Source organism: Apteryx mantelli, chromosome 5, assembly GCF_036417845.1.
Source record: "Apteryx mantelli isolate bAptMan1 chromosome 5, bAptMan1.hap1, whole genome shotgun sequence".
Lineage (NCBI taxonomy): Eukaryota > Metazoa > Chordata > Aves > Apterygiformes > Apterygidae > Apteryx > Apteryx mantelli.
In genome coordinates, this window is record NC_089982.1 from 75,172,065 (window position 1) to 75,185,970 (window position 13,906).

At 35.8% G+C, this 13,906-nt stretch overlaps 1 protein-coding gene across 1 annotated transcript in view; it reads left to right on the forward strand.

The window, feature by feature from the left end:
* The window catches only part of SORCS2 (sortilin related VPS10 domain containing receptor 2), a 562,610-nt gene that overhangs the window by 504,499 nt on the left and 44,205 nt on the right, over positions 1-13,906 (forward strand). Inside the window, exons 12-14 of the mRNA XM_067298263.1 lie at positions 2,446-2,522; positions 8,708-8,799; positions 9,845-9,952. Coding sequence (XP_067154364.1) covers positions 2,446-2,522; positions 8,708-8,799; positions 9,845-9,952 — 277 coding nt within the window. The remainder of the gene's footprint in view (positions 1-2,445; positions 2,523-8,707; positions 8,800-9,844; positions 9,953-13,906) is intronic.

Sequence of the window (13,906 nt, forward strand, 5' to 3'; positions counted from 1 at the left end):
TATTGGCTTATCAAATCTCATCATTGCCTACAGGAATATGGGCTCATTTTCAAAATGACACAGCCAGTTAAATCTGTGCTGAACTTGATAGAGAAAGCAAGGAGTGGGTTGGAAAGATGGAAAACAAAGAGGCATCTTCTGAAGTGTTACATGCATTTGAAGAAAATGAACTAATTCCTGTAGATTCTATGATTCAGCATAAAGAATATTTTAATTCTGTCTAGGCTGTATTTAGAGTTAAATGATTTAAAGTTAAACCACTAAACAGTGAAGCACACACAATCTTGATGGTCCAAACAGAGCATGTATTTTGGGCAGTGCATACAATTGTTCCTCTCAAGAACCTTTCAGCACTAGTGAGTGCAATCCGTCTGCATAAACAGATCTGTTTTAGTGGTGAAAACAGCTATTTATATAACACACAAGTGAAATTTCATACCGCTATCCTAATCTCAAGTGTTTACTTTCCTCAAGTCTATTCTACTTAAGAGGATCTGATAGTTTTTATCTTCTTTTTACTCTAAAAAACATACAAACCGTATATTTAAGGCAAAATCCCCTGAAGGATATCATTTAGAAGGAATACTGTGCTATGATTGCTTCTTCACAAAAAACACTCTAAACTTACTGGCAGTTTAATAGTTTGCTGTTTGAAATACAGCTTGTTAAAAGACAGAGATCTCAGCATTTGCAATTGCATCTGCTAAGATCTGGTTCCACAAGTTCCAAAACTTCTGTTTGCTCTGCAGCAATCTGAATGCTAGCTACTGCTTTTCAGTGCTTTTTGTCAAAATATTGAGTAGCTTCCTGGTCAGTATTTAAGTAAATCAGGCAATTCTGCTTTGGACTCTTTTGTATTTACAGATCTTTTCAAACCCCTAGCCACAGATTTTTGGTGTTATATATTTCTCCAGATTCCAAATTTTTCTACCACTTCATAAAATCTGGCAGATAAAACATCTTTTATATTAACAATTCATCTTTTTTATTAACAATTCAAGATGAATAATAATAAAGTTTGTATCTTAAATAAATACTCTTTTATCATTTTTTATGTGGAGGAACAAAACTAAAATATTCTTTATTGCTTGTGGATAATTTCAAATAGAGTCTGTCTGTAAGTTTTTAGGCCAAATAACAATGGACATACAGAAAAATAGTGATTCCCCCCTTTGCTTCAAAACCGAATCAGTTTTATTTGTTGTTCTTAGATGTTTGTGTAAGCTGTTCTCAAAGGCTTACAGTTGCAGGGGTGTTAGCAAACTATTCCAGGGCATTGCTTGCATTGCCATTAGAAAGTGAAATGAGTTTAGGGCTTATTGTACAGATCATAATAATGTCAATTATATTTAATGTTCCCTGTTTTGTTTGAGGGTACCTTCAATCTTTTGTGTGATATTATGTGATATTTTATAACTTCTTTCTGTTACATGTTTATACAGTGCCTAGTAAAGATGGGTCCCTGATAGCTGATTAAGGTTTGTGGAACTGTGGCACACATTTTAATAATAATTTGTGGATTATTAAATCCTCAGTATGTAGTAGTCCTGTGATACACAAGAACTAGACATTTTTCACAAGTTAAAGAAATTACGTTGTGAATGTGTGTAAAAGCAAAGGAGGTTCATGGGCAGAGAGAGGGGACTGGGATTCACAGTTTGAATCCGCCTTTTTCTGCTTTGGCAAGCTCAGTTCCTTTACATTTTTTGATCTATGAATTTAATGTTCTTCACTTCCCTCCCTCCAAGGTCATTCCCTCCTATATATTAGGAAGCAACCAGGAGCATATGTAAGAAAGGGAATCTGTGATTGATTGATGGTTAGGTAAGTTGTCAAGGATCCCGGAGCAACTTTTATCTTGACAGGCTGACCATCTCGTCAGATGATTTGTCATTATTGGAAAAGTAATTTCATCCATTGCTTTCTGGGTCAAAGAGGTAGGGTTAAGGATGATCTGTAAAGTAAAGGTTCAAGATGGAGGGAACAAAATGTTATGGCAGTAACAGGAACAAGGGAAATAGACCTTGCTACTGTGTCTTTGGCAAAATCTTTAAAATCTTTGTGAAGTAAGAACAGTGAGTGGTCTGGGCTTTTTACAAACCATTCCGTTTCTTCTTTAGGGTGTGGTTTGGCCTCTGCATTTTAGTGATAGAGTGAAGCCTCATTGCTCCCACCTATATACAACTATATAAATGTTAAAAGAAAAAAGAAAAAAAAACAGGTTACATATACATTTTTAAGAAGATATAGATGGTGCTACCAGAAATGCCTGGTGATCATTCAAATTTAGTTCTTGCTCTGGCCTGAAAACTTCTCAGTCTGACAGATATCACTACTAGATCCAATCTGTTTTGGCCTGACAGTCATTTTTTCTTGCACTTTTGGACAGAGGAGAGGGTGACTCCACTGTCTAAATGCAACCCTTGTATCCTTGTTTTGTGACAGGTAACCTGGGGTCTCAGCTGGTTGAATATAAAGAAGAGATGTACATAACATCTGACTGTGGGAACACATGGCGTCAGGTAGGAAGCAGAAGTAATCAAAGGCATCTGGAAATAATTTTAATGCACCCAATGTGATGAATATTACATGCTTAACTAATCTTTACATACCCACTTTTTTGAGGCAGGTGGCTATTATTATCCTTATTTTGCTTGGAAGCTGATTAAGGACAAGATTTGCAAAGCCTGAAATGGGCTGTTCTGTCAGGTTCCACTACTACTCAAAAAACATTAGTCTCTAAAGATCTTCTCATAAGTATCTTGCATAAGAAACAGAGTTCTCTTAAGTTTAAATAACTTAAATGATCATCCTATGCTAATGATGAAGCGGACATGGGCTAGTTCTTACAGCACTAATATTCCAGCCCGAAAGACATAGTTTAGGTAAAAAGGAAGAAACTCTTCTGCTTCTTAATCTGAAAACTTTTATTTCAGCTTAAACTTAACTCTGTTCTGCCTTGAAACTGAGAAAACAAAAAAAGATTGAAAAACCCACAAACCTTTGAATGTATTTTAGTATGATTTAATGAATTCTGGGACTACAAATATCAAAGTATATAAAAAACAATCTTGCAGTAATTGTAATATCATTTGAATTTTGAACATCTTTTGCTCACAATGCTTGATGTTGGTTCAAGTACTGTACCTTTATTATGTATTTTATCCTAAATTACTCTGTCCCAGCTATGTTTAATCATAGGGATATTTTCTTTTTGAGTGTTAAATAACAGCTTCAGTAATGATCATAAAATATAAGTTCTGGAATCTATTTATAATGTTTATCCAGGGGAAAAAAAACCCTCAAAGCACAGAAGTGTGTCATAAAGTTATTTAGTTTCAGTTAAAATACTGTTTTAATGTTCAGCTGAAATAAAATTCAGTTGTGTTATTATCTGAGAATAAGTAAGTGTGAAGATGCTCTCACTAGTGTTATTGAGCCCAGAGAGAGTGTAAAAAGAGAAGAGAATAATACAGATGTTTTCTTATATTGCTGTTGTAGGGTGCCATTTATACTCCACAGAAGGTCTTTATAAAAGAAATACATTGTTTTTGTCATGATAATGTCCTTTGAGTTTTAAAAGATAAGTTTTTATGCCAATTTTTTTCTCTAGTTCTAGCAGATGATGTTTAAATGCAAAAGCCTTAAAGGATTTGCAGTGTGTCCTGTGTTACATAATACTTAACAAAGGCTTCTCTAATGATTTATTGTCACCATTTACCAAAGTTCCATATTCTTCCTGGGGTGAAAAGTAAGAAGGAGAGAGTGAAGGGGATCCAATTCATGTTCTCACTGCTTTTATTTGTGAGACAGGCAACCGAGATGTGATGAAAATCAACCTTAAGATGATTATTCAGGCTGTAATATCAGTCACAAACTGATCCTCATTATGACAGTCAAAATGAAAAACACCACTGCTTTCTTTATTTTAATTAAAATTGCTATGAAGCCTTTGAAAGCACTTATTCAATCTTAATATTTGTGATCAGAATGAAAATATAGATTCTTTTATCTATTTTATGACCTCACTATTCATGATCAAACAGTTCTTCCTGAGGATGACTGTACGTTTCCTTTCTCAGTTAAAGTTCATGAAACAAAAGACAAGACTTCAGTGAGATAATATGGGAATTATTTAGACAGCAAATTATCACTCCTCTGAGCAGGCAAAAGAAGAGCAAAGCTCATGTTTTGTGACAATTCTTAGGGTGTGTTTGTCACTGACTTGGGAACTGCAGTTGAGATTACTGAGTACCTGTCACCTTTCTCACATCCCATACCTGTTGCTGCAGAGCTGTTTACAAACTCTGCTAGAGGAAAAGCAGTCTGTGCTTGTGTAGAGAGACAGAGCAATACAGAAAAGAAAATATAAAGGAGTTGGGGAGAAAAGACAGTTCAAGGAATTAAAGGGTAATGAGAGTGATAAATAAAAGCTATCCTGAAATAACAGCAATATTGGCACTAAGACTCGTAGGAATATAGGACTGGGAGGAAGATCAAAGATCATGTAGTCCAACCACCTGTTCTGAGGCAACATCAGATATACCTGCAGCATCTCTAATAGAGGTTTGCTTCACCTGTTCGTTAATCCTTCACTGAAGGAGATGCTCCAGGCTTCCTGTGTAGTGCTTCCCCATTCTTCATAGATTTTTCTGAATATTTAACATAAGCTGTCCTTGCTTTTTGCTGTTGTTATTGCAGTTTCACAAATTTTGCAAGTTAAGCTGATTTTTTCTGGTCTTTGGAGAGCAGTGGTTTCCTGTCACCTTAGACCTTTTAGATATTGAAAGGTCATTATCATGTCTACCCATAGTCAGAAAAAAGCAAACTCAAATCCACCAACTTTTCCTATTGAGACAAGTTTCTAAACCTCTTCTCCCTCTTTTTGCTCATCTTTTGGACTCCCCAATCTGTCATCCCTCTCCTGGAGCATGGTAAAAAATGCAATATTACAAATGTTATCAGTACTAAATAGAATGAGATGATTGCCCCAATGTCTTGATATTACTGGCAACTTAAATCAGGATATTTCTGTACTATGCAGTAGCATCACATTGTTGACTGAGATTCAGTTTGTGAACCATAATTGGGACCAGTCCCTGGGTCATTGAATTTGTAATAAGTTCTCAACCTAACAACAGTCCATTGCTCAATTTCCTTCAATAATTTCTTGGCCATTTGTATGCACTTCTTACAATGATTTCAACTAAACCCATATTTACATAGTTTGCCTATGGTAATGTCACATGGGAGAGTTCATGAAGACTTACAGTGGTAGGATATATGGCTAGTGTTGATAAGCAGAAATAAAAATGCCCAAACAAGAAACCACTGTGAAATTAAATAAATACTTCTGGTAAATGGAAAAGTAAAACAAGACTTTTGATTAGAAGTAGCCCCGATACAACTTGGGCTGGCTTCAGTTTTTCCCCTGCCTCTCTGTTATATGATGCCTGAGCTGCTTGTTGATGTCTCTTGAAAACATTGCTTTAGATTGCTTTTAACGTTTTAAGACAAACTGAAATTCATGACTTTGTACTGTACAACATTGCACTGTAAATAGCAGTAGTTTAGGAGCTGATTGACAAGCAACTTAAATGTCCAGCAACAGTGATCTGAACTTCATGCAGGAGAGGGGAATCTAATCTTGACGTTATCATGAACTACGTGGGCTTAGATCATCTTATGTGAACCATGAACATACAGCCCAAGATGAATTTGTGGGACAGATATGTCTATTTGGAAGATTTCTTTGTCTCTTATACCAGGAAAACATTGTAACTATCGTAAAATGTGTTAATGAACATGATGTTGAATCAGACAGATAAATACTGCATCCTGGGAGAAATGGCCTATCTTCGAACAGAATTTCAGACTATCCAGGTTTTATACATTTTTTTCCTCTGGGGCCTGTTTTTTCAGTCTTGATTTTTAAGATGTTAGAATAATCTGTTAAATGCTGAGCATGACCCTATGTAGACATCTGAGTGCGTTGGGCTTTTTTTTAAGAACTGATTTCTGTTCACATTTATTGTTGCCATTGCTATTTCAACAGCATTTGTTACAACATTGTGCTTGAAGCAGAGCAGAGCAAGACAGAGATCTGTCTTTCAAAAGAAATGGCTTAAATAAAAGCAAAAAACGCTAACAAAACTTTCATATTGGATCTGTTAGAAAAGTAGCCAGTCAAGACACAGAATGGTCAATTAATCTACCAAGGTTATAGAGAAAAGTCTATTGTATGTCTAGGAACTGAATCTACATCTCTGGACTTCCAGCCCAGTGCTTTGTTTGTAGGAATATTCTTTCTCTATGTCAAGTCCTTTTGTATCAAAACAATTTGAAAAATCTCTTTTAAGCAAGACTGCCTTTTTTCTGCAGACATCAAAGAGATGGATGGTAACACCTTCAAACACAACAATAAAGGCTGGAATTCCAGCCTCTCACCAACTGAGAAGGTACAACTGGCTAGTTCTACTGTAGGAAAAGTTCTGTTTCCGGATTTGAATTTGGAAATGGATGTTGCTTTGTGAGAGAAGCATGTGACACTGTTTTTTTTTGTTTATTTTTGAAATTTGCATATATGAGAGTGAAGTTGCATGGAATACATTACTCTGGGACCATTTAAACATGGTTTCAGTGGCTTCATGGAACTCTCTTAATTGTTCCCAACAGATAATCTGGCCCAAAGTGTCTGCTGAAGTTGTTACAATAGACACAGGAACAAACAGGGAGAGGAACGAGAGAGAGGGAGAAAAATGTTGACACTATAATTATAAAGCGCCTAACATTCTCAAAGAAGTAAAAGAACATGGAAATATGTTATAATAATTTAATTCCATAGTGGCTAATTACTAGTAGGGATCATAATAAATTTGGTAAATTACTTTAGTTAGTGGAGAGATTTAAATTAATATATCAGAATTCACGGCTGACTGTAAACATACATATCACTTGTTCCTGGGTTCTAACTTAAGCTCTGACACCAGGACCACCTTTGCATAGATTCCTTACAGACTGTATGTCTTGGTTTTGTTTCCAGAGAGTAGAGACAAATACTTATTTTTGCACTCAACTTCATAGGGGTGAATTCTTTTCAATGTACTGAAGGTGAAAATTTGCTTTCATAAGCAACTTAATATATTTTGGATATAAAGTGTTTGAAGTGTGTGCAAGAAGAGGATGACAGAAAGATTGCATTAATATGCCTAGAAAATGTCCACCATGCCTTATATTGTGCCACAGTTCAAGTGGAAGTAGGGTAAAGCTGGGGTACTGAAATGATGCACTAGGAAGTGCCCTGGTAATTTTCTAAGAGTAAGAGGGATAAACCTAGTTTGGATAAAGTGATACAGATGCCGGGTTCCATTATCTTCAATATGAGGGTGAAGCTTTCAGAAACTTTATATCTCAGCATATACTGTTTCATTTTGATTTGAGCAGAAGTTCAAACAGAGTTTGGAGAAAGATCAAAACTTTGCTTGCTTATCTGACTCCAACTGATATCCTTTTGAGGTACATCTAAAATTGATGACTGTCCTTTACTGAATTCCTTTTTAAAATATGCAGCTCTGTGGAATAGGTAGATAGGACTGTAAATGCCTCATATAAGGGTTTTGCCTGTAAATTGGCAGCACTGAAAAGCTGATCAGACACTTGAAGCTCTAGGATTCCCATAAAATATTATTAGATGAGAGAGAGACTGAATTTTGAAGCCAAATGAAATGCTTACTATTTTTGAAGTAATTGTGAATGTTCTGTAAGATAAAGACTTTTCCCCCCTCTGGTTCAATCTTTTACTGTAAATGTATAAAAAGTAGTGTTTAGTATTGTCAGTATTTTCTCATTCATGAGGCAAAGTAAAGCTAACCCTTATGTTTTTCACCTTTGCTTTGTCAAAGTGTGTGGGAGGCTGTACACTCGTGTATTAATTGCTAAGTGTGTATAGTAACTCTCGCTTTATCACCTGCTCTTATGTTAAATGAACTTTCACAGACTAATAGCATGAGCAAACTCTATCTTGAAACAGATTTCAGATGTATAAGAGAAAAGATGTTTATCTGTTCATTTATTTTAGTACTGCTGATGATCTCCAGAAAATAATTTAGGAAATTCTGAATCCTTTGTATCATTGAATCACCATTATATGTATTTTGATTCCAATTTGGAGTGGCCTCATTGTGAGATCACATAAAGTTTCAATTTAAATAAGTCATTAATACTGGAAATGCAGAAAATATGCTTGCACCACTTCTTTCAAGTTTTGTAGAGTCTGGAGAACATGTGAAAGCCATAGGTAGCAATAGCTTTCCTAATTTTTTTTGTAGAATTAGACTACAAAGCATTTCATTTTGCAAGATACACAGAATTTGGCAAATATCAAAATAAGGTGATAGGTCCCTTGGTGATATATAATAGGAAAGAATGCAGAATGCACACTGTGAAAAATATAAGGTTGGGCTAAGATCACTGTAGACAGTTAAATCTGACTGTGATTTGAACTTGAAAGTTTTCTGATTCACCTGCTTAACTTTCTTTTCTTTTACAACTGGGATAAAAATAAGAATTAAACTGGCTTTTATGTCCTTTCTAATTTAAAGTGCAGACATTATAAAAGATAAAAGTCTTTTAGCCCTGGTTTGCTCATACACTTTATTTCTGCTGTTTGGTATATTTGCTTAGCTGTCTTTTTTTGTCTGGCTTGCAGGTCTTTGAAGAAGAACATCACATCTTGTACTTGGACCATGGTGGAGTTATTGTGGCCATCAAAGACACCTCGATCCCTCTGAAAATACTCAAGTAATGCTGCAGTCAGTTAGAGCAGAGCTATTGTGTATTCAAAATAAAGTTCAGAGTTTAAGATGAGCATTTCAGTGTAATCAAGTTGGAAATTCAGGTGGAGTCAGCTTAATTTAACATTTATTAAGTCAACAAAGTGCAGGTTGATGTTTTAATTCAAGTTTACTTCGTGATGCCGTTGGTACCATGACATGCTACGTTAAAAAGTTTGGTGCTGCAAAGCATGTTGTTATAAAATATCAAGTTCTAAACTGTATGATAATTAGACAAAATATGGTAACCTTATATAACGGCATACAGAGGTACCATCTTTAGCCTTATGGAAAGAGTAAGGGATCTTTTAGCATTTGTGACTAGACTCATTTGTGCATAATACTCTTTACACTAATAGGAATTTAGCTGTGTATTTGGTTAGCTAGAATAAAAGTTATCATTAGCCTAAGTATCCAGCAGATTTGGAGGAGAGGTACACAAGAAAACGGGCTTTTGAGTCAGAATGTTTGGGTGTAGTAGAGTTGCACAGAATATTTGAAACACATTTTGCTGATGCTTTTTGAAAATGAAAGCATCTTTTGAAAATGTTTAAGTGGATGGTAACAGCTGTGAAGGGCCATCCTTTTGGTGCCTGCAGTTATCACACCTCCCACATGTTCTGGCAATTGAGCTGTTTTGCCTGCTCATGTTTCATGTTTCACTGACCTTTGCTTAACAGGTCTCTAGCTCAGAGACTGCTAGAAAGAATGAAGTGTAAATTAACTGGCTCTTGAACCCACAAGGTAGCAGAATGGTTTGTTCACAGACCTCAGTGTTTATTTGCTTGAGAATACCCATTGTTGTTGCAAGTTTAATATACATCTTCTAAAAAAGATATGAGCCCCTGGATATGTTGCTGAGAAAAAGATCACGTTAATGAAATATACTAACCAGGCAAACTGTATTTTGGTGATCATAAATCCTGGGATTTAATAGTCATGAATTCTTTTGAACTGAATTCTGATTTATGTAAGACTTGCTGTAAATGAAAACCATTTCTGCTTTTTTACAGGTTCAGCATAGATGAAGGCCAAACCTGGAGTACGCATAATTTTACCAGCACTTCAGTCTTTGTAGACGGACTACTTAGTGAACCTGGAGACGAGACACTAGTCATGACGTAAGTTTTCATTTTCTTCTGTTTTCTCAGGACTGTCTCTGCTAATGCACTTGAGCTTATTTTTAATTATGGATGTTTGAGATAGTCCTTGAGTTAGTGGCTTTTGTTGCTTGCAGTCACACAGGCTTTTATATTGATCATGTCCGAACAGCACTAGTGTGCAGCTTGTCTTTGAAATTATCTGTGTGCAATATTTCAAATTACAAAGATGAAATATTATGCTTATACACAATCTTTCATAGTCATGACTAGGGAGAATGGAATAATAAAACTGCAAATATAAATTTGAGAAATATAGCTAAAAATAACTACTTCCTGCATTTTTTCTGTTTTCTACAGATTCTTAGGCACAGTTCAAAAAATGTCAAATATCTATCCTTTCTTCTTGTGGAAACCGTCTTCACGGTGCAAACAGCTATATTGTTGTCCTAGTAACTAGCATTGCAGTAATTTATGTAACAAAACTGTAGAACAAACACATTTTACTTCTGTGCAGTGATTGTGGCAGATTCTGTGAATAGAGTTAAAAATAACCAAATTCTGCAGTTCAGGTTTATCTGTCTTTTCCCCAAAGGCCATGGACATCTGGATCTGAGCTACAGGTTTTGCTCTCTCTAGAATAAATGCTAATATTTTAGAAGTGTTTGAGACTAAAAACACCTGTCTAATTTGAGACAAAGGTACATGCTGACTGCAGTAGCAAAGGGGAATGCAAGAAAAAAAGCATACCTGCACTCAAAGATGTGCAAGATGTTTACGTTTGCTCATATCACTTAGAACAGCTTGTGCGACCCTTTATACATCAGTGTGTTCATGACAAGCTTTTTCTTCTAGGAATAACAAATAGAGCTGCCTTTGACATGTACCAGTAGCACTTCCCCAGAAAAAAAACCCACCTCTGCATAGGAGTTGTATGAAGGATCTGCAGCAAAAAAGAAATTCAACCCAATGTACTTAAAAGCATCATGCCATATTCATAATGTTGTACTCCACAGGGGTGAAGTTGGCCTACTATTCATTCTTTCTTGCTCCACTGTCTTATTTCTCTTCTGTTATATATATATGTTCTGAGAAGAACAAACTTTATTATTCTACCATCCTCCTCTTCTCTTAAGCATAGGTTTGTGATATAATATATACCACACAAAGATACTTAGGATGTCTCTGAATGAAAGACTTCCGTTGATTTCAGTGGAAGTGCAGGGATCAAAAGCTTTTCCTGTACTGTACTTTTAGGAAGATAAAAGGGTGTGTGATGACTGTATGCTCATAAAAAACTTGAGATTTTGTGAAAATGTGTTTAAATATCTGGCTGTATAGGCCAAAGAGATCATGTAAAACATGATACCTTTTTAAAGTAATGCATCAGAAATATATCAAATTGTAGGTGGATTTGATACGTGAGCATAGACTGACAAAAAAGCATCATATGACTTGTACATTTCTAAGGCTGGAAGAAAAGAATCTGATACCAGCCAGTCTTAAATCCAGGGCCAATCTATTAGTTCCACTGAACATGGAGGAGGTAGACTACTTAGCACCACAGAGCAGCCCTAAAAAGACTTGCTGCTTTCCTACCTGTCTCTGAACATAACGGGAAGGATAAACCTGCAGTATGTGTTTTCCTGTTGCCATTTTGTCAGCTTCCTTACCTCTCCTCCTGGCTTTTGATTGGGTTTTGCCCTCAGGGTGACATTGTCCACCTACTGTTTGTTCTGTCTGACTTTGTCATTGTTAATTTCCTTTTAAAACTTCGCACTTGTACTGAGTCACTGGGCATGACTGAATCTACAGTGATTTGCTGCCTTTGAGAAATGTCATCCACTGATACATGCTCCTTGTAAAAAACAAAACAAAACAAAAAACCCACAAATATGCCATCTTTTCCATTTATTAGAAGGAAGTGACTTTTTTTCTGGGGGGAACATTAACTTGTATATGGTAAGATAAACTTCTGCATGGTAAAGGAATAAATTAATACAATGTCTTTCATCCTGAAGAATCCCCAAATCCATTACTAAGGACCTTGTCTGATATTTTTAACTTGTGCAGGATTCTCGTTTTCTCCCTTTGGTAGGAGCTTTGTTTGAATAAAGAGTCCAATGTCAAAATCCACATAAATTAACAGATAAAATAATTCTGACGTGGGAGGGTAGTAACTGAAAGAGTGTGCAGCAGCATGGTGGAACAGAGACTAATTAATTTAAAGCTGCTAGTGCAAATTCACGGAAGAGTCAAAAAATGTTTTATTTGTACAGAAAGCAGTTGTTATGGGAGCGTAAAATCCTGGTTCCACTGAAGTCAGTGTCAGTGGGGTAGCAATTTGCTTCTAGGTTTTTAAGAATTTTTGTTTTAAAAAAAAAAAATTAACAAAAAGATTGTCTGGGAGAAGACATTAAGGGGCCTGGTAACACTGCATGTAAGAGAGACATTTTGTTTTTCCAGCGCAGTGACTAGGGCATTGACCTGGCAGGTAAGAGACTTTCATTTGAATTCCTTTTCTGTCCTAATAAATCCAAAGTGGAAGTGGTCTGAAAGGCTTTGCTGAGGAAACGGGAATGTGAACCTCAAGTCTTCATTTCAGAAAGTGTTGTGTTTTTTTCAAAACAGAGGAAAAAGAAATGTTGACTTGTCAAAGTTTTCAGAAAAGTGAATTGTCATCTGCCAGTCAGCATTAATCAAAATGATTTATCCCACTCTCCTACAGTATTCAAAATGTGTACTCCCAAATGCCAGAGAATACATATTTTATTCCATTTTGCTCTGCAGTAGATCTAGTTAGGAGTTTTAGGTGTTTTGAGCAATAAAGTATTCAAAAAGTTTAGGAAATACAGTCTATATAAAATTTCTAAATGAAGAGCTCAGATCTACCATTTATTGTTAAATGAATAAGGAAGGTTTGCTAAGAAGTTTTCTCAACTAACTGATACATATTAAATTCATCAAAACAACACATGTTCTAATAGTCATTGTTTTGTCCTCAATTCTTTAAGAGTGAAATTTACTGCAACCAAATGTTGCACTTTATAATATATTATATTTGGGGAAAAAAAACATTTAATAACACTAGATTAAGTAACAGCCCCACTTAGTGGAAAAAGGGAGAATTTTGTGTGTCTGAAATATTGATGCCCCTCTTCAAAGGAAGTAGTTCCTATAATGAAAATTTCAAAGCTGTTAAATTGACTTTTGAATCACAGTTCAGCTTCTGTGAGAGTATCTCCCAAACCAGGTTATTTAGAATGCAGTGTAAACCAAGTAGGCCTGGTAACTATGGTACAGCAGATTGTGGTCCCTTTTAAAAGGCCAATATGAAGCTACATAACAACAGCTTCTTTTCTTCATGTTGGCTAGATTCAAAGTCTTCCTTACGGGAATCTTTCCAGAGGGCTCTTTCCTAAGGTCTTGCAGAGTAACATCTTAATGTGCTTTTGGGGACTTCATGACACCTTTGAACTGCAGCAGTTCTGTGTGTGCATCTTTCTTGGAAATCTGATTTTGCATTCTTGTTGGTTTCCTAGGTAATAATGGAAGCAAGAAGACAGTCTAGTTTAAACTTAATCAAAGCAAGGTGGACATGGTATAAAAATGAGGTTAGAAATTAGGGAGAAACATCTGGATTTTTACTGCTTCAGCTTAGGGATGTCAACATCAGCTCTTACTGGTTTGTAGTTTGTAGGCTTATTGTTGTGCCGTATTGGCAGCGTGCTACCTTTCCTGTTGTCTCTGTGTTTCTTACTAGGTGGAGGAATTGCCTTCTGCTGTGAATTCTTCACTGCAAACTTTCTTATACTGCAGCCCTAAAAAATTGAAAGTAGCTAAGTAGTAGATAAAATCTCATTATGTGAGAGAATAACTGATTTCCTAAGGCAGATTCTAGGGGTTGTTTTGCATCCGCGTAATCTCATGTTTTGAATGTAGTTTGAAGAAGCGTTAGTCAATTATGAAATGGTT